Below are 26,640 nucleotides of genomic sequence, written 5' to 3' on the forward strand. Positions count from 1 at the left end.
TTCTGCTTTTGTGTCTCCATACAAATTTTAAGATTTTTTTTTCTAGTTCCATAAAAAATGCCATTGGTAATTTGATAGGGATTGCATTGAATCTGTAGATTGCTTTGGGTAGTATAGTCATTTTCACAATATTGATTCTTCCAATCCAAGAACATGGTATATCTCTCCATCTGTTGGTATCAACTTTAATTTCTTTCATCAGTGTCTTATAGTTTTCTGCATACAGGTCTTTTGTCTCCCTAGGTAGGTTTATTCCTAGGTATTTTATTCTTTTTGTTGCAGTGGTAAATGGGAGTGTTTCCTAAATTTCTCTTTCAGATTTTTCATCATTAGTGTATAGGAATGCAGGAGATTTCTGTGCGTTAATTTTGTATCCTGCAACTTTACCAAATTGATTGGTTAGCTCTAGTAGTTTTTTGGTGGCATCTTTAGGATTCTCTGTGTATAGTATCATGTCATCTGCAAACAGTGACAGTTTTACTTCTTCTTTTCCAATTTGTATTCCTTTTATTTCTTTTTCTTCTCTGATTGTCATGGCTAGGACTTCCAAAACTATGTTGAATAATAGTGGTGAGAGTGGCTATCCTTGTCTTGTTCCTGATCTTAGAGGAAACGCTTTAAGTTTTTCACTATTGAGAATGATGTTTGCTGTAGGTTTGTCGTATATGGCCTTTATTATGTTGAGGTAGGTTCCCTCTATGCCCACTTTCTGGAGGGTTTTTATCATAAATGGGTGTTGAATTTTGTCAAAAGCTTTTTCTGCATCTATTGAGATGAGCATATGATTTTTATTCGTCAGTTTGTTAATATGGTGTATCACATTGATTGATTTGCGTATATTGAAGAATCCTTGCATCCCTGGGATAAATACCACTTGATCATGGTGTATGATCCTTTTAATGTGTTGTTGGATTCTGTTTGCTAGTATTTTGTTGAGGACTTTTGCATCTATATTCATCAGTGATATTGGTCTGTAATTTTCTTTTTTTGTAGTATCTTTGTCTGGTTTTGGTATCAGGGTGATGGTGGCCTCATAGAATGAGTTCGGGAGTGTTCCTTTCTCTGCAGTTTTTTGGAAGAGTTTGAGAAGGATGGGTGTTAGCTCTTCTCTAAATGTTTGATAGAATTCACCTGTGAAACCATCTGGTCCTGGACCTTTGTTTGTTGGAAGATTTTTAATCACAGTTTCAATTTCATTACGTGTGTTGGTCTGTTCATGTTTTCTATTTCTTCCTGGTTCAGTCTTGGTCCCCATTACTTTTTATTGTATGGATATATCACTGTTTGTTCATCCATTAGTCTGTTGATGACATTTGGGTTGGTTCCAGTTTGGGTTATTACAAAAAAGCTGCTGTGAGCATCGTGCACAGGTCTTTGTATTGACATATACTTTTATTTCTCTGAAGTAAATATCTAGTCTTTTAAGAAACTGCCAAACTGCTTTCCAAAGATGCTGCACCATTTCACAGGCCCCCAGGAGAGTATGAGTGGTCCACTGGCTCCATATCCTTGCCAGTTCTTGGAATGACCAGGCTTTTAAAAATTTTATCTGACAGATATTTTAACAAGAAAAGACTGTCCTGGTACAATTAATTTCCCCTCTTGCAACTCTTTTGTATTTAAAATGGTGCAAAAATAATGCTTTGTGAAAAGATTTTGCCAGTTTTCTATACATTGATTTACTCTTTATTTTTGATAGTATTTGCTCACTAACACTGATTTGAAACTCAATTTATAGGAACCAAGACATTTCCTTTGTTTTGACTTACATATTTTTCTTTTTTTGTTCTAGCGGCCCCTTTGTTGCTTTATGCAAACAGACGGGACTTGCGATTGGTTGATGCTGCAAATGGCAAAGAGAATGCTACGATTGTAGTTGGAGGCTTGGAGGATGCAGCTGCGGTGGACTTTGTGTTTGGTCATGGCTTGATATACTGGAGTGATGTCAGCGAAGAAGCCATTAAACGAACAGAGTTCAACAAAACTGAGAGTGTACAGAATGTTGTTGTTTCTGGATTATTGTCCCCTGATGGGCTGGCATGTGATTGGCTTGGAGAAAAATTGTACTGGACAGATTCTGAAACTAATCGTATTGAAGTTTCTAATTTAGATGGATCTTTACGAAAAGTTTTATTTTGGCAAGAGTTGGATCAACCTAGAGCTATTGCCTTAGATCCTTCAAGTGGGTAAGTTTTGCATCATGTACAAAGGTTATTGTATCTCCTTCTCCTGGCTGTTTTCTCTCCATTAGCATAGACACCCCTTACCTCCAAGAGAAAAGAAACATCAGACCCCAGTTTTAGATTCTTTGGGCTTCTTTGTCAAGTAGATTTGAATGTGGGAAGTTAGGTCATGTTCTGAAAGTAAGGTGTGTCTGTAAATAGTTTTGCGTTTCTAGTATCACTTATGGGATAGCCATGTTTATAGTTCTTGGTTTTTCTTCTGCATTTATTTTTTATAATTATGGGAGGATAATCAGAAGGCGGAGAAGAAGGAATGATAAATGAGTAGTATTTGATAGCTCAAGATTATATAAAAAATCTTCTGAATCTTGTACCTTTTATTATATACACAATTGTTTTGTAATGCCTAGTGTTTTTTATGTTAAACTGATTTTTTTAATATGTCAGTGTTGAATGAAAAATAAAAATTAGGTTATTAAATAACTCACTTTTAGTTAGCTAGACATGTATTTGCCATAAGAGTTTATTTTCTTCCTAAATATTTGTGTTTTTATTATATATATATATTTAGTGCAGATATTCTCTACAGAACCACTGATTTTTCAGAAAGCTGTCTCTAATTTGGGCAACACAATGTATAGGGATACCATGGTATCCTATTACTTTTTTTTTTTTTTGGCTGTACCGGGTGTGGCATGTGGAACTTCCCCAACCAGGGATCAAACCCGCGCCCCCTGCAGTGCAAGCGCGGAGTCTTAACCACTGGACCACCAGGGAAGTGCACAAGTTTATTTTCTAATAGAAGAGAAACTTAAAGCTATGGGCAGATCTTACTATAAAATGTGAACTGTATCCTCAGGTGCTTCTCTGTTACTGTGTTTCAGTCCTGCCATATACAATTCCTTGCTATTTATCTGTTGAATACAGTGTCATGCCAGAGTCTGTCATGGCTAGGTATAGATAACTAAACATGAACCTGAAATGAGTTACTAATAATTGTTTAAAATCTAAAGATAAATAACCTGTGAATAACTCTTTTAGTACTTCATTTTCTTTGACTTTCAAGTATATTGGAATGCTTTAAAACTCATTTATAGAAGGCAGTGGATTAATATTATGTAATAAATTAAAATATGGGAAAAATGAAAGGTTTATATACGCTCCTTTCTCTTGATATCAGACCCTTTTTGGTGACAAAAGTTAAAGAAGATACAATGTTATAGGAAAATGAAAAGCCTTTTCTGACTATAAAAGATAACATGGGCAATGGTGAGTGAAATTTTAGGGTGAGAGGTTCTAGAAAACACATATTATGTATACTTTATATAATATGTAAAAAATGTCTTTTTAGAGGGGCATTAAGAGGTATCTGCTAAAGTCAGATGGTCTTTTAATAGAGCATCAGAAAATATTGTACTGACTCTAGTGGTAGGAAAAAGGTTTGTGTGTCCCAAGGAGGTCACAGATGTTGAATGTGCGGTAAACTGTATTGATTGAAGAATTTGCTTCTTGAGAACTTGCAAGGTATTTTTGAGAAATGGAATCTGTTTTGCCAGCCAAGTTCGTTAAGTCTCAGGGAGTGTTGAAATGTTTCTGAGGTTACTGCTTCACAGAACACACAGGGTTTTGGTGCTTTCAGTGGTTATTAGGGAGTAATGCGTTGATGAAAAGTTCTTTTTTTTTTTTTCCATTTTTGACAGATTCAATCTTATAACTCTAAGGGTGATGATGGAAATTTCCCCAGATATCTGTTAAATGGTTAGTATGTTCAGAGCTCTGCTTTTTGTGTTCTTCTGGGGGAGAGGGGGAATATCTTTAAGGATTTACTATTTTATTTAAGGAGAGAAAACTTAGGAGCGAGAACTTTTCCTTTTTCAAAGCATGTTTATTTGCGTTATGTAGTATGTATGTGGAGAGGGAAAGAGTGTTAAAGGAATTACAAGGGCCACAGAACTCTTAAGGAGGATGGGTGGATAAAATAGCTAGATTATCACAATTCTGGAGTAGCATCTTATTTCTATAAGGGATAATGATTACGTGATTGTACATAGTCAAGGGAGATGAATTTATAGGCAACTATTGACTATTCAGGAGCTGATAATTTAATAAGTAAATGAATCATTCTCATTTTGTCCCCTAAAACTGAGTTTTACTTCTGGGTGGCAGGTCTGATAAGTGTCTTAGGAAGTAAGTTTGCCATGTGATTAAGAAGTATTTACATTAGCGTTTCCGTGGCTTGAATATTTACTAATATTTAAAGTTTGAATTTGCCAAAGACTCAGCTGGTAAAGGATACTGGAAGAATCAATAATAATGTGCTTTGAAGGTAGAAAGTACTGTTATTTAAGCTTCTAAGGGATGTTCAGTGAAGAATATGTATATTTTTCCTGAGGCCTAAATGGGGGTGTGGTCAAACACTCAAAGAAATGTCTTCTATTATTTTTGATGTCTGTAGTTAGTGTTGAGTGTGTTTGTGTGTGTAAATTCACTTTCCCCCCCTTTAACAGTTCTTTTAAAATTTCTTTTACTTTTTTGAAAGTTATTTTGTGGCAGATGGCTAATTTTTAAATTGTGCAACTGGAAGCAAACAGAATGCAGACAAATGGCATCATTTGGTAATTAGCATGATGAAGCGTATTTAAAATTATATTTTAAACTCATGCATTTAAAAATATATTTTATCAAACAGTTTTTCGGTATTGACCTTAGGTTTTATGTTAATGCTTTTAGTTTTAATGGAGTAGTAATTTTGGATTGAGTATATCACTTATCAAACAGAAGAGATGATTTTCAGATTTATTTTTTAGGGGAAAAATGAAGTTTGCTTTCCAGAGAAAGTACATGAAAACAGAGCTGAGGAAAAAGGTGGCTTTATCAGAGTTCCGGGATCCTGGGTTATGAGGTTCAGAAGAGCTGACTGAGCTCTCTCACAGCAGCTTATGTAAAAGGAAAGCTATTGAATGACTGGTATTGTTTGAACCCTGGGAACTGGTGCAGAAATCTGTGTGCTTTTGGATGTATGGAGTTCTTTGTGCAGTCAGTCCATTTAGCCTAGACTGAAGGAAGATTTTTATTTCCCTCCCTAAATTTGGCCTCTGTTAGTCTGAGATTTTTTTTCTCTTGAGTGACTGGCAGTGTAGAATTCTGAATAAGGAGCAGGAAAACGTGTGTATGGCAATTGTTCCAGAAATGAACAACCATAGTTATAGAAAACAGTATCCTTCCTTTATAGTGAGAGGTGGTTCCTATGTGGCTGCTCCTAATGGGGGAGCTCCTTAATCTGATCCACAGTGACTGTACTAATCTTAGTGATGCTGAGGACCTGCTGTTTCAGGTACAAATAAAGCAGTTCTAAGGGTTTTTTGGTTGTTAAGGATCTGTTCCTATTCCACATCATTTTGGATATTTTAAAAAGTTAAATTTTAGTGATTCAGTCTGAAGTGAATTCATACTGAATAGCTTTGAGTGGTACGTATTTTAAAAAGTACATTTTTATCATTGTTAAGAATAATATTAACAACACTAAAAGTTCTGCTTTAAAAATGCTTGCCGAACTAGTTCAGTGGAAAAAGAATGATTTATAATTTCCTTATCAGTTATGTACGTATAAGTGTCATGACTTGAGTATGTTTAAAAGTATTTAATATACTGGTATATCCCAGGTGACTAAAATAGTTCCTGCCACATAGTAAGTATTCAGTAAATATTTTTGAGTGGCTGGACTTTATATTTTCTTTTATAATTCTATTAATTATCCTTGTTAGGGACATTTGTTTTCTAAGCAAATGTAAATTTTAGTATGGTCCTGTGAATTCTAAATCACTATGGCTTTGATTGCAGTTGTTAACTTAAAACATAATTAAGATTTTTAGTCTTTTCATTTGAAGTTTTCAAGATCATATTTTATAAAAATACACTCACTGGAGCATGTTTCATGTCACATCTTGCTCTGTTATTTACCCAGCAAGTTACTTCATTTTCTTGGACCTCAATTTCCTCATCTGTAGAATGATGAGTTCCTTTCAATTTTGACATTATTTAAGTTTTAAAAGTCAGACATTTAAAGAAAGTACTCTAATTTTTAATTTATTTTTATTTTTGGCTGTGTTGCTGTGCGCAGGCTTTCTTCTAGTTGCGGCGAGTGGGGACTACTCTTCGCTCTGGTGCGCAGCCTTCTCATTGCGGTGACTTTTCTTGTTGCGGAGCACGGGCTCTAGGCGCGCGGGCTTCAGTAGTTGTGGCACGCAGACTCAGTAGTTGTGGCGCAGTGGCTTAGTTGCTCCGTGGCATGTGGGACCTTCCCAGACCAGGGTTCAAACCTGTGTCCCCTGCATTGGCAGGCAGATTCTGAACCACTGTGCCACCAGGGAAGCCCTAAGAAAGTACTCTAATTTTAAAAATTGTATTTTACAATTACATATTCAAGTCTAATTTAGGTATGTTACACTTAGAATTGTGTTTCTGCCGAACAGATTCTTCTTAAAATTTTGTTTCTACTGCCCTTATTGCATATGTCATCACACTTTTTTAGGGTTGTTTCACCTCTAGTTTAAACCTCTTTTCTAGTTCCACTTGATGTAAACTGAAAAATATTTGAAAATGTTGAAGGATTCTTTTTGTATGAAGAATGGAAAATGTGGCCCATTACTTTTAGGCAGACTATATGTATTCAGATATGTTTGGAGATAGGTGTTTTTGAGATTATCTAAAAAGTGAGAGAGTGTGTAAGAAAAGCCACTAATCCAGGAAATCTGGTTAATAGGTTTAGCTTTACTAGCCTCTGGGATAGGAATCAAGGCCCTTGGAAGTGAAAACTTCTTTTTTTTTAAGAATAAATAAATGTGATGAATTGGGTGATTGGGATTGACATGTATACACTGATGTGTATAAAACTGATGACCAATAAGATAAAATAAAAATAAAAATAAAAAAATAAAATAAAAAATAAAATTCAACAATTAAAAAAAAGAATAAATAAATGTGTGTATATTTATATGTATTCTTAAATGTTAGTGTTGGTCTTTCCTCTTACAAACATCTTAACCCTCATCCAATTTTTAATTCTTTATATCTAGTGATATACATCACATCTCAAATTGAGTTTTGATTATGTGGTCTGATATTTTTATGTTCTGTATCTCCAAGGCCCACTTTTATTGCAGGAATGTTGAAAGGGAGTATTTGCAGTATGACCTAGCCCAGTCTCTTAATAGCTTTCTTTGCTAAAAGCTATCCTTGCTTGCAGCATTGACCTTTTAATTTATCCTTAACAAGGAGAACAATGAAATTTTATGTGAGTAAAGAATAGGATACCTTTAACTGAGTTCTCTGCATTTTGGAGATCTTACATACCCTTGCTGTATTCCAGTATGATTGGCTCTTTAGAAATTATAGCAAATTAGTTTGATTGCTCCTGGTATTTCTGTCATTGAACCTTTAAGATTTTGGAAGGAGGAGTCTGTGATAGCTAATTTGTGAAGTAGGAATAAAATGATTGTCTTGAGTATTTTATTTTTTTGCAGCATTTGATATTGATACCATATTCCTTTTAGAAATTTTCTCTTAAGGCTTTCTCATTTTTATACTGTTGGTTTTCCTACCACTTGGACCACCCTTTTCCTTTCTTTATTAACTCTTTAAGCTTAAAATGCATCATTTTCTATATTCTTTTCCTAAGATCATATCCATTTCCATAGTTTTTGCACAGAAGCAGATAGCCAGTTATCCATGAAGCTCCATATCCTGAAGCACTGGTTCTGAGTATGAAATATCTTTCTCTGAACTCTCAGTAACTTACATTTTTAAAAGTGTCCTGGTCAATTAGGGAAGCCTGTTTCCTGCCCATTAAATCCTGGGACTGGTAGGGAATTTTAAGGAACTTCTAGCTAAATGCCTTCACTTTTTGGCTGAAGAAACTTAGGCCTTTGGCTACAATAAGAGAAAGTCAGATTCTTGTTTGAGATTTTCCAGTTCCACGTTCAGTGCTTTTTTCATCACGAAAGGTATCTTGCTGAAGCCATGTTTTTTTGCACATTTAATTACTTTAAAAATGCAACATGGTAGCTTTATTTAAAGGAGGATTTTTATAAATTCTCTGTTTTTAGATTTACTCACTGTACTAATTTCTTATTTTACTATATTTTTTGCATCCCACTTAATCCATTTGTGTTCAGCTTCCTTCTGCTTGCAGTATGTTCTTTAATATTCCTTTCAGCAGAGGTCTGTTGATGGTAAACTCTTGATCTTTGTCGAAAATGTATTTATTTTGTCCTCATTCTTGGAATGATAATTATTTGATATAGAATTCTTTGTGATAGTTACTTGCACTCAGTACTTCGAGGGTATTATGACTTTAATTGTTGCTGTGAGAAGTCTGCTGTTTCTAATAATTGTTGCTTGGCAAGTAATTTATTATTTTTTTTCTGGTTGCTTAAAAGCAGCCCTTAAACATCCCTTAATTAAAAAAATATTATATTTATTTGCCTTATTTATTTATTTTTTTTGGCTGTGTCGGGTCTTAGCTGTGGCGCATGGGATCTTTGTTGAGGCAAGCCGGATCCTTTTCGTTATGGCGCACAGTCTGCTTGGACTTCTTTCTAGTTGCGGCGCCCAGGCTCCTCTCTAGTTGTGGCGTGTGGGTTTTCTCTCTCAAGTTGTGGCACGTGGGCTCCAGGGCGTGTGGGCTGTGTAGTTGTGGCGCACAGGCTTAGTTGCCCCGCAGCATGTGGGATATTAGTTCCCTGACCAGGAATCGAACCCATGTCCCCTTTATTGGAAGGTGGATTCTTTACCGCTGGACCACCAGGGGAGTCCCTAAACATCTCTTAATTTTTTTTTTTTAATTAATTTATTTTTGGCTGCGTTTGGGTCTTCGCTGCTACACGTGGGCCTTCTTTCATTGAGGTGAGCGGGCTCATTGCGGTGGCTCCTCCTGTTGGGGAGCACGGACTCCAGGCGGGCGGGCCTCAGCACTCGTGGCTCACGGGCTCTAGAGTGCAGGCCCAGCAATCGTGGCGCATGGGCCCAGCCGCTCCGCGGCATGCGGGATGCTCCCGGACCGGGGCCCGAACCCATGTCCCCTGCACTGGCAGGCGGATTCCCAACCACTGCACCACCAGGAAAGCCCAATTTTTAAAAAATTAATTAATTAATTTTTTATTTATTTTATGTTTGGCTGCATTGGGTCTTCCTTGCTGTGCGTGGGCTTTCTCTAGTTGCGGCGAGTGGGGGCTACTCTTTGTTGTGGTGCGCGGGCTTCTCATTGCGGTGACTTCCCTTGTTGCAGAGCACAGGCTCTAGGCGCACAGGCTTCAGTAGCTGTAGCATGCGCGCTCAGTAGTTGTGGCTCACGGGCTCTAGAGTGCAAGCTCAGTAGTTGTGGTGCACGGGCTTAGTTGCTCTGCGGCATGTGGGATCTTCCCGGACCAGGTCTCAAACCCGTGTCCGTCCCCTGCATTGGCAGGCGGATTCTTAACCACTGTGCCACCAAGGAAGCCCCATCCCTTAATTTTTGATATTTTGCAGCTTTGTTCACTTTGTGTCTAGATGTGGCTATGTTTTTATTTATCCTGCTTAGAACTCTTGTTTCTAGAATGTAATCATTATTATTTATTCTAGAAAATTATTATCCATTATTTTCTTACTTACCCTTCATTCTCTTTAGTTGCCTCTGGATCTCCTGTTTGATGTATGTGGACCATGTAATTTTCTGCTCCTTGCCTCTTAATCTTGCTTTCATATCTTCTGTCTATCTCTTGAGGCCACTTTCTGGTTAGTTTTTGTACATGCCTTCCAGATAATTAATTCTTTCTTCAGCTGTGCCTAATTTTACAGTTTGAGTCAGTTGATTTTTTAATATCAGCAGTTGTATTTTGCTTTTCTAGAAGTTCTTTGTGCCCCTCATTTAAAAGACTTATTATGAGAAAATGTCAGCCTACATGAAAGTAGAGAAAATAGTGTTATCAGTAATATTAGACTTATAAAAAAGTTACAAAAATAGTGTATAGTTCTTGTATAACCTTTACCTAGCTTCCCCTAATATTATATTTTATGTAATCATAGAATAGTTATACCTTAGATCAGGAAATTAATGTTGATACAGTACTGTAGACCATATTTGAATTTCTCCAGTTTTCCCCCTAGAATCCTTTTTGTGGACTAGGATCCCATGTCGCATTTAGTTGTTATTTCCTTAGCCTTTTCTAATCTGGACATTTAACCAGTCTTTGTCTTTGTAACCGTGACATTTTGAAGATTACTGGCCGTTTTGTAGAATGTCCCTCATTTAGGATTTGTTTGATGTTTTCTTGTGATTGGTTATACATTTTTGGCATGGCAGAGGTCGTGTTGTGCTTTTCTCTGGGCTTCATATCAGCAGGTGCATGATGTAGATACTGGCGATGTAACATTTGATCACTTGCTTATGGTGTTGTCTGTTAGGTTTATTTATTTATTTATTTTTTTGTATTTACTTTTCCCCCCTTGTAATAAATATTTGAAGCTATGCAGTTATCCTGTTTATCGTACTTTTCAGCATTTTTTGATGGTTTTTGCCTGCAACAATTATTACTGTGGTGTTTGCCAAATGGTGATATTTCTAGTCCCATTGTTCCTGTTACATGCATTCTCAGTTAGAATTCCATCTTAAGGAAGAGCTTTCCTGTCTTTACTATTTATTCATTTATCCAATTATTTATACTAGTATGGACTTGGGCATTTATTTATTCTATAGGTTATAATTCATTAGTGTCATTTATTTCTTGCTTAGGGTTGTCCCAGGTTTTGCCATTGGGCGTTCCTTCAAGTTTGCTCCTGTGTCCTTTTGACAGGCCCTCATTATTTTTTAAACCCTTTTTTTTTTTTTTACTATCTGCATAGCACAAGATGTTCCAGATTCAACTTGTCCTTCTGCTTCACCCTTAGAATCAACCGTTTCTCCAAGGGGCTCTGTTCTCCTTTGATTGGAAAATGGTACTGAGAAATTACGATCTGGAAGCTCGGTGTGTTCATACTGGATTTTCATTGCTTTTAAGTCCTCTCAGTGGACAGAGTTAAGAAATACATGTATGTATATACATACACCTAGTTCTGTGTGTTTCTATCTGTATCTATATATTTAAAAAAAGGGTTCGTGTTGATAGCTCCAATTCCAATCCACTGCTTACAGAATTGTGTTATAGTCTTCTTCCCCCACACCATTTGTTTGGTAGGTTATTTTTCCAGTCTTTGATAGTGAGAAACCTGGTTCTCATTATCCACAATGTATTTTCTTATTTGCTCAATCCTAGTATACAAGAATTTCAGAATTGCTAACCTCTACTCTTGTGAGAAACAAATTTATTATCTAGAATACACTACTATGAAAATACTGTCAGTAGAGTCAAAATACTGTTTTCCAAATTTATTTAGGTACTTTCTTTTCTTTCCCACCCAATGCAGTGTGGCATTTGTAATATATTTATTACTGTTTGTGTTCCACTTTGAATCCCCCCCGCCAATATCCTGGTTGATTTTAATTATCAATTTATTTTGGGGTTATGTGAAATAATTACCATGTTTCTAAGAGTTAGAAATAACACGAAAAGCTTTACTCAGAGTAGTGTCCGTCCTCCCTGTCCTTCTACCATGGTCCCATTTTCACTTTCTTTCCAACTTGTTCCCATTTGTCCTCTAGGATATCTTATTATCATTTATTTCTGGTTTTATCTTCTTGGAATTCTTTTTTGCGCAAATGAGCTGATACATATAAATTTTATTATTATATTCCCTTTTGTTCTTACATGAAAGAAATACTAAAGACTTTTTTTGCACTTTCTTTTTTAACTTAATAGTATATCCTGAATGTCACTTCGTATCATTTCATAGAGCTCTTCCTCATTCTTTTTTTTTGATACTGCCTAGTATTCCATTGTGCAAATACAGCATAGCTTATTCAGCTACTCTCCTGTGTTCAGAAATTTAGGCTGTTTTGTTAGCTGAGGTGTTCTAAAGCAAATCACACAGTGACATCTCACTTTATGTTGCATCTCTGAAAAATAGACATTTTTCTCCATAACCGCAGTACCATTGTCTTCCACACACCCCAAATGCACAAGTCTTTAATATTATAGTTTACTTATTCCATATTCTGATATCTTTCATAGCCTCAGAAATGCTGTTTTATAGTTTGAATTAGGATTTAAAACAAGGTTCATAAGTTGTATTTGATTATGTCTCTTTAAGTTTCTCTAGAACAGTCCCCCCCATCTTTTTATTCCTCTCAGTCTCTTGACTTATTGAAATGATTCTACAGTCGTCTTGTAGAATGTTCCAGATTTTGTTTTGTTTTGTTTTGGTTTTTTTGCGGTACGCAGGCCTCTCACTGTCGCGGCCTCTCCCGTTGTGGAGCACAGGCTCTGGATGCGCAGGCCCAGTGGCCATGGCTCACGGGCCCGGCCGCTCCGCGGCACGTGGGATCCTTCTGGACTGGGGCACGAACCCGCGTCCCCTGCATCGGCAGGCAGACTCTCAACTACTGTGCCACCAGGGAAGCCCATAGATTTTGGGTTTTTTAAGAGTTATTTGGATGTTTGACTTATTTTTATTCCTTTACATTTCTTTCTATCTATCTATCTATTTTTGTCTGAGTTGGGTCTTTGTTGCTGTGCGTGGGCTTTCTCTAGTTGTGGCGAGCAGGGGCTACTTTTCGTTGTGGTGCACGGGCTTCTCATTGCAGTGGCTTCTCATGTTGCGGAGCATGGGCTCTAGGTGTGCGGGCTCAGTAGTTGTGGCTCACGGGCTCTAGAGCGCAGGCTCAGTAGTTGTGGCGCACGGGCTTAGTTGCTCCACGGCATGTGGAATCTTCCCGGACCAGGGCTTGAACCCGTGTCCCCTGTGTTGGTAGGCAGAATCTTAAGCACTGCGCCACCAGGAAAGCCCTCCTTTACATTTCTTGTAAAATTAAAATTTATGATAGGAGGCTTTGTTTGCAACGAATTCAGTGTTTTGGCATAAATGCTTCATGGGTAGTATTGAGTACTTTGTATTCATCACATCAGAAATGTTTTGTCCTACTTATAGTGATGCTAATATTCAGTAGAATCAGATGATGAAAGTTAATATTCGTATTATAATATTGAGCTTTTCCTCTTATATCCTTCATGCAATCTGTGAGATGATCCTTTTGTACCATGCCAATATCCAGTTCCTCATCTGTTGATTGTTTTAACATCCACTGAGTATCAGTTCTTGTATTGTTGTGTTAGGGATGTCTGTTACTGTTTTATGATGTCTTGTCCCATGTATTTTAGTTTATTTTTTATGTGTTTTAATCATTTAAATTACTTATAAATGTCTATCATATTGTTCACTTGTCTGAAGTTCTTAGAAATCCACTTCTGTTCTTTGCTATATTTGCTGATTCTTAAGGTGAACCGTTTCCTTAGGTGTTTTAGAGTTCTGAATTGTGAGCTGATCTTCATAGGGGTTGTCTATGAGAATTCTGAGTGGCTTCTTGGCGGAGCAGCGGGGGGCGCGCGTATTACTCCAGAGAGGTTTGTTTTTGCCAAGCACCCTAGAGGTGTTTCCAGGGACTGCTTTATTTTTAAACTGAAGTATAGCTTACATGTACTAAAATGAACAGATTTTCAGTGCAGTTTTGACATGTGTATATACCTATGTTATCACCGTGTTCAAGCAGAGAACATTTTTTCTATTTAATTTTTGGAATTTGGAGTTCCTGTACAACGTAGATAGAATAAATTCAAACTCTAAACCTATGTGAGGGCATCTTGTGATTACAAAGTCTTTGGTGATTTTTCCCACATTTTCAGAGCCTAGGCCAAGACAGAAAATTTCTTTGCCTCCTTCTACCAATGGCAGATTTTTTTACTTCCTTGTTCCCCAAGGGTCTGTGCTTTGTGCAAAAATCTTCTAACCCAGTGCTTCTTGTGTGTCAGGGCCTTGTCTTTTTCCCTGCTTTGCCACTGAAACAGAAGTTCCTCAGTTTCTGAGACGAGAATAACCTGCAGGGTGGCTGTAGCATCAAGCGTGTGCTGCTTTTTATTTCCCTATTAATTTTTGGCTCTCTAAGAGATTTCCCCTACTTTCATACCTTAGTTGTACATTTAAAGGAGTGTTTATGTATTTTTATTTTGTGTATATATGTGTATCAGTCTGTTTGGGCTGCTATTACAATACGCCACAGACTGAGTAGTTTATAATGATAGAAATTTTATTGCTTGTCAGCAGCGGTCCCCAACCTTTTTGGCACCAGGGACCGGTTTCTTGGAAGACAGTTTTTCCACGGGGGGTGAGGGGATGGCTCAGGCGGTAATGCGGGTGATGGGGAGCAGCAGATGCAGCTTCGCTCACTCCCCCGCCGCTCGCCTCCTGCTGTGTGGCCGGGTTCCTAAAAGGCTGTGGACCGGTAGTGGTCTGTGGCCCAGGGGTTGGGGACCCCTGGTGTACAGTTCCGGAGGCTGGGAGGTCCAAGATCAAGGCACCAGCTTGGTCCACTTCTGGTGGGGGCCCTCTTCCTGGTTCATGCACCTTCTTTCTGTGTCCTTATGTGGTGGAAGGGCCTAGGGGTCTTTCTGGAGCCTCTTGTATAAGGTACTAATTCCATTCATGACAGCTCTGCCCTTATGCCTAAGCACCTCCCAGAGGCCTCACATTCTAATACTATCATTTTTGAGGATTTCAGTACAGGAATTTTGAGGACCATAGCAATGTATAAATCAAGTAAAAAGACTTACCAGTGGTTCTAGGTGTTCTAGGTGTTTTGTAACAGGAGGGTTTTCTGGTTATGCTGTTATCAAATTACCAGAAATAGAAATTCTAACTTTTATGTTTTTAAATATTACCTTTTCTTATTGTGGATATATGTGCATGATAGTTGGGCATTATTCATACTTACTAATATGTGTACTAATGACTTCTTTTAATTACAGGTAGGATTATATAAATAACTTCAAGGATCATGAAGTGGTTTATGACCTGGTATAGATCTGGTTCAGTTAGATTTATGACTCAATTCTAAATGTTGTCTTAATTAGTCACCTTTGAATGTAATACATCTTGTAAAGGGTGAAAATGTATCCCTTTTGTTTAACTTTATTGAAACTGACCATTTCTGAGTATTTTTGTTAGGGGAAGCTGGATTCAAATTAAGTATACATACTAGATTAGGAGTCTGTAAATATTTTGGAAAATATATTATTTTTTCCTTACCTAATCATAGAAATTATATGCTTGGGATTGTAATAAATTTGTGTAAAATGGCTGATATCTAGTCTGATTGACAGTTGAGATATTTTTACTTTATTGGCATAAGAAATTTTGATGTCTTGAAAACTCACTGTTTTCTTTGCTTACTTTAATTACTTCCTAATTAAAATGAAGCCTATCTTCTACCCTTTACTCCATTTAAAAATTATTTTCCAGAAAGCGTTGCAAATGGATATCATGCCAGATACAGCAATAAAATTACATTTGTGTGGAAACTAGTGCACAGCATATAGCAGCCTGGCAATGGTTTTCATAATTTTTGATGAATAGCAGATGTGCACACTCTGGCAAAGCGGAGCTGTAACCACATGTATTTAATTCTTCAGTATCAAGTAGATATGTTTATATTCTCTTAATTCAAAGCCCAGATAGAACCCAGAGCCAAAATAAATTAGAGGCCAAACAGACTACATAATTGGAGAGTTAGCAATAATTGTTGCTGAAGAGAGATTTCTCTTATGTGAGCCTGTAACTTGGCTTTTGAGAAGCCATAGGAGGTATTTATCAAACACTCTTGCATTTCCTAAAGGATACTTTAGGTATCCTTTTGGCTTTTAAATATGCTGATAAAAAGTGTTTGTAGAATATATTACACAACTAGTTGAATTTAGCAACTTTATTGTTAAGTGCTTTTAGGTAACCATAGGTTACTAAGCTAGGTTAACTGCCCAAACAAAAACAAAACAACCAAGCCAAACCAAACTGACGCCTTAATATGTGTACCCCAGTTATTTTTTATTTTTGGAAAGAGTCCAGAATAAAATGATGTAGTCAAGGAGTTCACCTCATAGTCTTAATTTTTAGGCAGCTGGGTTAAGGGGGGGAGGTTTTCAGGCCTCAGTGTCAAATACTCTTTTCTTCATTTTAATAATAGAAAATGTTTATGTGATATCCTAGCAGATAATCTGGAGAATTTTTTTTTCCTCTTTTTTCTCTGCATTCTGAAGTCTCTATTCTGTTGGTAGTCTTGATGTTCTCCATCCTACTAGTTGATCTTTAAATAAAACGTTTACATCTTTCTCTTATTGGCTGGTGCCTATCCCCCCGCCCCTTTAAGGAGTAACTGTCTTAAAAGGAGTAGCCCTGAAATATTGTTGTTTGTTAAATATAACACCTTAGTTTGTCATTCAGGCTTTTAGCAGGTGCCCTTTACCATATCATCCTGATTTTTTCATATTCTCTTATGCAACTTAACAGTGAGAACCAGAGTCTGTATGTATGCTATATATTTTAGGGCTGGAAATGACCTTCCCTCACCTCCCCAATGCAGATATAACTCTTGATGACTTATTGACATTCATTGCCCCATGATGCTTCTTGTTGGCAGCTCTTCCCCAGCTGTGTAAAGTTTCTGGAAGTTTTGAAGTCATAGAATCATCTTGAAAAATGACAAACTTCTAAAGGATTCAGTTTTGCTTTAAATTATGTACTATAATAGATTAATGGGAAAAATTATAAAGTTAAAAAAGTTAACTGGGAATTTTAAAATCTCTTTTGTAAACTTAGAATTTTTCTCTTTCTGATGCATAGACTGAACCTTAACTTTCTTCCAGTACCTAGAGTAGTAGAGTCTCTTGTATTTATAGAGATATTGTGTATTTGTGCCATGTCTGGATTACATATGAGGGCAGAGCATGCTAGTCTTGTCTTGCACTGCACTTTTACTAAGGGATGTAAATTGATATTCATTTGACAGTGTTAAAATGTTGTAATTCAACTTTGTCCCCTCACCTGACCCAAATAAAGCTCTTACGTAATCAAACTCAAAATACAGAGTAAATCCTCTGTATCTACTTTGGATATGGAGGATACTTTGATTTTGGAGGACAAATACCAGTGGATGTTCTTTTTCTCCTCTCTCCATGGTTTTTCTCCTCCCCTCATGTTGAATGATGATTTTGGGTTTGCAGAAGTGGAATTCCCAGTGATGAGATCAGCTGCCATAGTTGTCCAACATCACACACATATCTGTACAAGGGTCCTGAGCGGGGTTCAGTAGCTTCCGTTCCGTTTGAATCAGCTTCAGTGCTTCATCCCCGAGTGCTATGAATGCTTCTCTCCTGGCTCTCTAGGGCCCATTGCCATTTTTTTCCGCACTCTCTAGAAAAGGACAAAGTCTCATAAAGCAGGTTCTGAGCCTGAAACATAGGAAAGACTATAGTGTGACCGTTGTGGAGAAGACCCAAGCAGGGAGCCTCATTCTGCTGAACGGTCATTGCATTGACTGGAGACATTTTAGGAATAACATTTACTGTAATCTCTTTCAGTCTCTCTTTCTTATTCCTTCCTTTGGGCATGTAATTTAGCTGCCTTTGGGGAGCCCATGTGCCACAACTGCTGAAGCCTGCGTGCCCTAGAGCCCGTGCTCCTCAACAAGAGAAGCCACTGCAGTGAGAAGCCCCGCAGTGCAACGAAGAGTAGCCCCTGCTCACCACAGCTAGAGAAAGCCGGCACGCAGCAATGAAGACCCAGCACAGCCAAAAATAAATAAAATTTTAAAAAAGAATAAGAAAAAGAGAAAAGTTTTTTGTTTGACATTTGTTCATTCCTTCTCTAATACTTTTTTTTTTTTTAAATGTAGATCTGAGTTTCTTACCCGTATCATTTTCCTTCTCTCTGAAAAACTTCGTTTCTTGCAGAGCAGGTCTATAGGCAATAAATCCCCTCAATTTTTGTTTTTCTGAGAAAGTCTTTATTTCCCCTTCACTTTTGAAGGATAATTTTGCAGGTTACAGAATTCTAGATTGGCAGGTTTTTCCCTTTCAACTCTTTTAAGTATTTCACCTTTCCTGCTTGCTGTTCTCTGAGCTGCTTAGATTTGTGGTTTGGTATCTGAAACTAATTTGGGAAAATTCTAAGTTATTAGAATATTCTTCAGATTAGAATATGCTTCAAATAGTTCTTTCTCTTTTTCTTTGCCTTCTGGGATTCCCATGATGCATATGATATACCTTTTGTAGTTGTCCCACAGTTCTTTGATATTGTGCTCTTCCCCCCCCCCCCCAATCTTTTTTCTCTTTGCTGTTTAGTTTGGAAATTTCTGTGGACATTTTATAAATGCAGAGATTCTTTCCTCAGCTGTGTCCAGTCTCCTAATGAGTCCATTAAAGGCATTCATTTCTGTTATAGTGTTTTTGATTTCCAGCACTTCTTTTTGTTTCTTTCTTAGAATCTTTCTGGTTATATTATCCGTGTATTCTTGCATGTTGCCTGTTTTTTCCATTTGAGTCCTTAGCATACTAATCATGGTTGTTTTAAGTTCCTGATCTCATAATTCCAACATTCTGGCCATATCTGAGTCTGGTTCTGATGCTTGCTCTGTCTCTTCAAACTTTTTTTCCTTTTTTTCCTTTTAGTAAGCCTTGTTAGTAAAAGCCTAACTTTTTTTCCTTTAGTAATTTTTTTGTTGAAAGCTGAACATTATGTAGTGGGCAAAAGGGACTGCAGTAAATAGGCCTTTAGTAATGTGCTGGAAGAGGGGATATGTTCTGTAGTTCTATGAGTAGGTCTCAGTCTTTTAGTGAGTCTTCTAGTTCCTGGGCTGGGAGCTTCACAAATGTGTCTGTTTTTTTCATCCCCTTAGGTGGGGCAGGATAGCTAGAGGGGACTGGAGTTGGGTATTTCCCTCCCTCAGGTCTGATAAAAGCCCAATAGGTTAGGGTAAAATAGTTTCTCTTGAGGGCAGGGCAGGCCTTGTTAAGAAGAATAGAATACTCTGATTTTATTCAGAGTATTCTGTTAGTTCAAACTATTCTATAGTTAAAAAATTATTACTTTTTCCTTCCCATTGCTGGAAGCATGAGGGGATTTTTCTTTGATCTTCACAGTGAGGACCTGGTAGAGTTACTGGAGGGAGAATTCAGGCAAGTGTGAGGGCCACCTCATGACTGGTTCTCTCTGGAGTTTTTAACTTTCAGATTTATTTACACTAAGTCTCTAGCAATTCATCAGTTACAGTTTAGATTTTACTACCCTGCTACTGGTTCCCACATAGTTTACTGCTCTGGTAAATTATGATTCTCTGTATCTGCCTGTCTGTCTCTCCAGTGTTTGGATCAGCAGTTTGCTCTGTGACCCAACTCTCTGATGGATCTAAGAAGAATTGTTGATATTTTTCAGTTCAGGTTTCTGCTTGTTAGGATGGAGTGATGGTTTCTAAGCTTCTTACATGCTGGACTAGAAACTGGAAATCAGGGCTTTTGCTTTTTTTGCATTAAAAATCTAAATACATGAAGCTTAAGTAATGCAATATTTATTAGAAGAATCTTACATAATATAATCTGGAATCTTAATTTCGATAGATGAGTTCTAGACATATTCAGGTTTTGCTTTGGATTGGGGCAGGCATCCAGGGAATAGAACCTGTATGCTCTTATATCTTATTTATGTCCTTAGTCTAGTTCCCTAAGCCATTGGTATTGGGTCTAATAATACTTTTATTTATTACCATAAACTGTTTATCTACAGTAAACAGATACTGTTTAGACTGACTTTGTTTAAGAATCCTTACAGTGAGACTGAACTAAGTAAGTGAATCCACATCATCTCAGTTTATATATAAGAAGACTGAAGTGGAAATGAAAGCAGTAAAATGAATTCATAACTGTCTTTTTAAATTTTCACTAACTTTATTAATGATAGAGGTTTAAGTGAAACTCTCAGAACTTGGTTGTAAAATAAGATATGAAATCTGTTTTCTTATAACTCTGTAACATTTTCCTTTGAAGCCTAACCATGAGCAAACAACTGTTAGCAATCTGAAAGTAAATTTTCTCAAATGTCGCCTCAGAGATTGAAAATAGTGTTATGTTCATGGAGATACGCCTACAAACATGTAGACTGTGTACTCTGTTTAGTAGAATTAAAGAGGACTTTGGAAATGTGTATGTTTGCCTGAAGAATGAGGAGTAAAATTGTTTGTAAGCTGTTATATGTATATAGAAGATGAGAAGCATCATAAAAGAGCACACTGTAAATTTGTCAAAACCCATAGACCTCTGCAAGCAGAAAGTGAACCTTAATGTGTGCAAATTAAAAAAACAAACATGTAGTTGGTTAGAGGATCCCAGGATGAAATGCAGACTGAGCCAAACAAATCTAACTCTATTAGAAATGTATGAAAAAAATCTCACTGAATATAATGGGGGAGAAAAGGTACTTACTGTCCTAAATAACTTTGGAAATGCATGGAACCTGTAAGACTAAAGGCAAAAGGAACTGCACATAAGTAGTGTACTCAGGTTGATAATGTTGCTTCCCATAGAGGAATGGTTAACAATTCTGATTCTATACTAGAATTCAACAAGTAAGATAGGTGGTAGGTGGTGGGAACCAGGTTTCTTACTGTTGGAGTGGGAGGTTACAGACAAGCAAGGGAAGGAGGCTACAGTGATCCATGTGGTAGTGCATTAGAATTGGAGATATTAGTATAAGCTCATATTTAACTTACTATCGATATAAGTATACATCTTAAATGAGTTTAGTTCATTAACCTCAAAGCAATCAAAAATAGAAATTTCAGCCTTGGAATTAATCGTATTTTTAAATAAAAAAATTTTTTTATAATTAATTTATTTTTATTATTTATTTATTTATTTTGGGCTGTGTTGGGTCGTCGTTGCTGTGCGTGGGCTTTCTTTAGTTGCAGCGAGCAGGGGCTACTCTTCATTGCTGTGCGGTGGCTTCTCTTGTTTCAGAGCACGGGCTCTAGGTGCACAGGCTTTAGTAGTTGTGGCTCGTGGGCTCTAGGCACGCAGGCTAAGTAGTTGCGGCGCACGGGCTTAGTTGCTCTGTGGCATGTGGAATCTTCCTGGACCAGGGCTCGAACCCGTGCCCCCTGCATTGGCAGGCGGATTCTTAACCACTGCACCACCAGGGAAGTCCCTTAATAATGTTTTATAATGAAGGTGGGAGTAGTTGAAAAGTATATTATAGTTAATAAGCATTTGCCTTAAGAAGTATTGCAGGATTTGTCAGATCTTACAGAATGGGACAGAGTCCTAAATCCAGACCTAAGTATTGCCAGTCATATTGTTGAATGCCTTCTGTTAGGAGGGAGATTTGTATTGACTCAAATACAAATCCCTTGATCATAGAATCATGATTGTATTTTGCAGTATTTGTAATTTTATTTAAATTATTGTTCAGTATATGTGGTATGCTCCTTCCTTCTTCTCTCTCTCTCTCTCTCTCTCTCTCTCTCTCTCTCTCTCTCTCTCTCTCTCTCTCTCTCTCATTCCCAGGGGGAAACGCAGCAACGGTGTTTGGAGGTAATACTTGTACCTAATTTTCATTTAAGCAGTTTGTGAAAAGACTTTGTAGAATGGCCATTTCCAAGTCGTTCTGGGAGGCTGAGATAAATGGCTATAACGTGCCTATAAAGATTTGGGAAAATTCAGATTCTGTTTTTTCTTTTGATGAAAGGAAGGATTTGAATGAAATAATTGGGGAAATATGTCTTGAAAACCTTGGAGTGTCTTTATAATTTTTATGCTTAGCTAATGGCATGAAGACTTACTACTTTTCTGGGGAGAATGATTTAAAGTATTTTATCTTGGTGTTGGACTGTGTCAGCTATAATTTCGGGTTCAGAAAATAGAGTCACAATATGATTGAGATTTAACTGCTGGTTTTTCCAAATTGACCTAGGAACATTTTGCCAAATGCTTTATAGATTTATCCTAGAAATACTGCTTGGTGTTTTCTAGAGTTGTGTATGCTACGATTACTCTGTATTGAGTGTGTATTTTCTGATGTTACAAAGACATTTATAAGGAAAGTTAATACTTGAGTTTTATTCTCTTATTACAACGTGGATTCTGATTTAGTAGTTGTAGTGTGGAGCCTGAGATTTCTCTGAGGCTGTTGGTTCATGGACCACATTTGCAAGGTGTTAGAGCAATGAGTGGGCAAATGTTTTCTGCAAAGGCCCAGTTAGTAAACATTTTAGTCTTTGTTGGCCACATATGGTCTCTGTTGCATCTTTCTCTTTTTTCTTTTCTTTTTTTTTTTTTTTTTTTTTTACAACCCTTTAAAAACGTAAAAACCATTCTTAGCTCATGGGCCCATACAAAAACAAGGCATGATCAGATTTGAACCCCTGGCCATAGTTTGCCTATTCCTGTTTTAGAGAAAGGGCATATGTGTTTAGTTTGATAGAAACAAAAATTCTAGAATTGGTGTTTGTCATGACTTTTCAGCATTTCAGATGATCATGTGATTTTTCTTTGCCCTGTTAATGAGGTGAATTATTGCTGATGGTTCAGAAGTTTTTTGTTGTGGTTTACAAAAGTTTGTTTTTCTTATTTTAATAGGGGTATGATTTTACATACAGTAAAATTCATCCTTTTTATTGTATGGTATTATGAATTTTGACAAATGAATATAGTTGTGTACTGTTAAAGGTGAACAAAGCTGGACCCTAGTTAAAATGGTAAGGATAGATTTTAATCAGTAACATATTACTGCAATACGGAAAAGACTCCAGCGTGAATGGAGCTCGGCTTTCCTTTGTACAGCAGTGACCCTGGCGTTTTAAAGGGAGAATGAAGGCATTGAGAAGGGGTGAGAGGGGGTTCAGTGGACTCAGAGAAGTGATAAATAACAGGAGGCTGGAAGGGGAGCTTTTTGTTGTTGGTCCACGTGAAACTATCTGGATTGGTAAATTGCTGCTTATCCAAAGCTCTTACCATCCCACACGTCCTGCCAGACAGAAGCCCTATGTTCAGGTGTTGGCTGGAACACACAGTAAATTCTTTTGGCAGCTTTGAGGTTTTTTTGGCACGTATTTTAAGAGGGGCTGGAGTTATCCTAGGGATGCAGCTGTGAAACTATGTTAGTGTTCTGTTCAAGTCTTTATAGGCCATGGTTGAAGCATAGTTGAGGAGGGGACTCAGGGGCATGGCTGGAGTTTAGTTAGAGAGCCTCTGTCAGCATCACCACCACAATCAAGATATAGAACTGTTCTATCATCACCTCCCCCTCACCCCCAATTTCCTTGTGCTCTGTTGTACTTACCTTCTTGCCTAACCCTTGGCTCCTGACAATTACTGATTTGTTCTCTGTTCCTGTCATCTTTTCCAGAATGTCATATAAATGGAATCATACATTACATAGCTTTTTGAGACTGGCTTCTTTGGCTCAGCGTAATACATTTGAGATTCATCTATGTTGTTGTGTGTATCAGTAGTTTTTGTTGTTGTTGTTGTAGCTGAGTAGTATCCCATTGTATTGATGTATTACAGTTTGTCCATTAATCAGTTGTTTCCACTTCTGGCCATTACAAATAAAGCTACTGTAAACATTCGTGGACAGGTTTTTTTGTGAACATAAGTTTTCATTTCTCCTCCTACTCTTGGGCAATACCCAGAAGATAGCTTGTTGGGTTCTGTGGTAACTATAATTAACTTTATATGAAACTGAAAATTTCCTGAAGTGGTTATATAGTATTTTATTCCCACTAACAGTGTATGAGAGTTCCAGTTGTTCTGCATCGTCACTGGCATTTGATAATGTCAGTTTCCGTCAGGTCATTCTTATACGTATGTTGTGATCTCATTGTGGTTTTAATTTGTATTTCTCTAATGGCTGATGATGGTGAGCATCTTTATATATGTCTGATGTATTTGTGTATCTTCTTGGGTGAAATATCTGTTAGATGTTTTGCCAAGTTTTATATTGTTTTTCTTAATTATTGTTGAGTTTTGAAAGTTGTTGACATACAGTCTGGATACAAGTCCTTTATCAGGTATGTGTTTGATAAATCTTTTCTCCTAGGCTGTGGCTTGTCTTTTTACGCTCTTAACAGCGTCTTTCAAAGAGCAGACATTTTATGTTTTGATTATCAGTTTTTTTCTTTTAGGGATTGTACTTTGGGCTTTTAGTATCAAATCTTGGAAATCTTTGCCTAATCTAGGGTCACAACGATTTTTCTCCTGTGTTTCCTTCTAGAAATTTTAGGTTTTACATTTAACTCTTTGACCCATTTTGAGTTAATTTTTTTTAAACATTTTTATTGAATTATAACTGCTTTACAATGGTGTGTTAGTTTCTGCTTATAACAAAATGAATCAGTTATACATATACCTATATCCCCATACCTCTTCCCTCTTGCGTCTCTTTCCCTCCCACGCCCCCATCCCACCCTTCTAGCTGATCACAGAGCACTGAGCTGATCTCCCTGTGCTTTGCAACTGCTTCCCACTAGCTAGCTATTTTACATTTGGTAGTATATATGTCCATATATACACTACCACTCTCTCACTTTGTCCCAGCTTACCCTTCCCCTCCCTGTGTCCTCAAGTCTATTCTCTAGTAGGTCTGCGTCTTTATTCCCGTCTTGCCCCTAGGTTCTTCAGGACCTTTCCCCCCGCGCCCCCCCCCCCACCAGGTTCCATATATATTGTGTTAGCATACGGTATTTGTTTTTCTCTTTCTGACTTACTTCACTCTGTATGACAGACTCTAGGTCCATCCACCTCACTACAAATAACTCAAATTTCCTTTCTTTTTATGGCTAAGTAATATTCCATTGTATATATGTGCCACATCTTCTTTATCCATTCATCTGTCGATGGACACTTAGGTTGCTTCCATGTCCTGGCTGTTGTAAATAGAGTGGCAATGAACATTGTGGTATATGACTCTTTTTGAATTATGGTTTTCTCAGGGTATATGCCCAGTAGTGGGATTGCAGGGTCGTATGGTAGTTCTATTTTTAGTTTCTTAAGGAACCTCCATACTGTTCTCCATAGTGGCTGTATCAATTTACATTCCCAGCAACAGTGTCTGAGGGCTTCCTTTTCTCCACACCCTCTCCAGCATTTATTGTTTGTAGATTTTTTGATGATGGCCATTCTGACCGGTGTGACATGATATCGCATTGCAGTTTTGATTTCTCTAATGATTAAAGATGTTGAGCATTCTTTCATGTGTTTGTTGGCAGTCTGTATATCTTCTTTGGAGAAATGTCTGTTTAGGTCTTCTGCCCATTTTTGGATTGGGTTGTTTGTTTTTTGATATTGAGCTGCATGACCTGCTTGTAAATTTTGGAGATTAATCCTTTGTCAGTTGCTTCATTTGTAAATATTTTCTCCCATTCTGAGGGTTGTCTTGTTTATGGTTTCCTTTGCTGTGCAAAAGCTTTGAAGTTTCATTAGGTCCCATTTGTTTATTTTTATTTCCATTTTTCTAGGAGGTGGGTCAAAAAGTATCTTGCTGTGATTTTTGTCATAGAGTGTTCTGCCTATGTTTTCCTCTAAGAGTTTGATAGTGTCTGGACTTACATTTAGATCTTTAATCCATTTTGAGTGTATTTTGTGTATGGTGTTAGGGAGTGTTCTAATTCCATTCTTTTATGTGTAGCTGTCCCGTTTTCCCAGCACCACTTATTGAAGAGGCTGTCTTCTCTCCACTGTATATTCTTGCCTCCTTTATCAAGATAAGGTGACCATATGTGCGTGGGTTTATCTCTGGGCTTTCTATCCTGTGCTATTGATCTATCTTTCTGTTTTTGTGCCAGTACCATATTGTCTTGATTACTATAGCTTTGTAGTACTGGGACTCCCTGAAGTCAGGGAGTCTAATTCCTCCAGCTCCGTTTTTCTTTCTCAAGATTGCTTTGGCTCTTTGGGGTCTTTTGTGTTTCCATACAAATTGTGAACTTTTTTGTTCTAGTTCTGTGAAAAATGCTAGTGGTAGTTTGATGGGGATTGCACTGAATCTGTAGATTGCTTTAGGTAGTAGAGTCATCTTCACAATGTTGATTCTTCCAATCCAAGAACATGGTATATCTCTCCATCTATTTGTATCATCTTTAATTTCTTTCATCAGTGTCTTATAATTTTCTGCATACACGTCTCTTGTCTCCTTAGGTAGGTTCATTCCTAGGTATTTTATTCTTTTTGTTGCAGTGGTAAATGGGAGTGTTTTCTTAATTTCACTTTCAGATTTTTCATCATTAGTATATAGGAATGCCAGAGATTTCTGTGCATTAATTTTGTATCCTGCTACTTTACCAAATTCATTGATTAGCACTAGTAGTTTTCTGGTAGCATCTTTAGGATTCTCTGTGTGTAGTATCATGCCATCTGCAAACAGTGACAGCTTTACTTCTTCTTTTCTGATTTGGATTCCTTTTATTTCTTTTTCTTCTCTGATTGCTGTGGTTAAAACTTCCAAAAACTGTTGAATA

At 37.3% G+C, this 26,640-nt stretch overlaps 1 protein-coding gene across 3 annotated transcripts in view; it reads left to right on the plus strand.

Annotated features, from left to right (window-relative positions):
• The window catches only part of LRP6 (LDL receptor related protein 6), a 178,086-nt gene that overhangs the window by 18,588 nt on the left and 132,858 nt on the right, over positions 1 to 26,640 (plus strand). For 2 of the 3 annotated variants that reach the window (XM_079936851.1, XM_079936850.1), the window contains one exon: positions 1,793 to 2,186. The exons of the other annotated variant lie outside the window; for it this stretch is intronic. In XM_079936851.1, the coding sequence (XP_079792977.1) occupies positions 1,793 to 2,186 (394 nt within the window). The remainder of the gene's footprint in view (positions 1 to 1,792; positions 2,187 to 26,640) is intronic. 3 annotated transcript variants of the gene reach the window in all.

The sequence above is a fragment of the Stenella coeruleoalba genome (assembly GCF_951394435.1).
Source record: "Stenella coeruleoalba genome assembly, chromosome: 11".
In the NCBI taxonomy this organism is placed as follows: domain Eukaryota; kingdom Metazoa; phylum Chordata; class Mammalia; order Artiodactyla; family Delphinidae; genus Stenella; species Stenella coeruleoalba.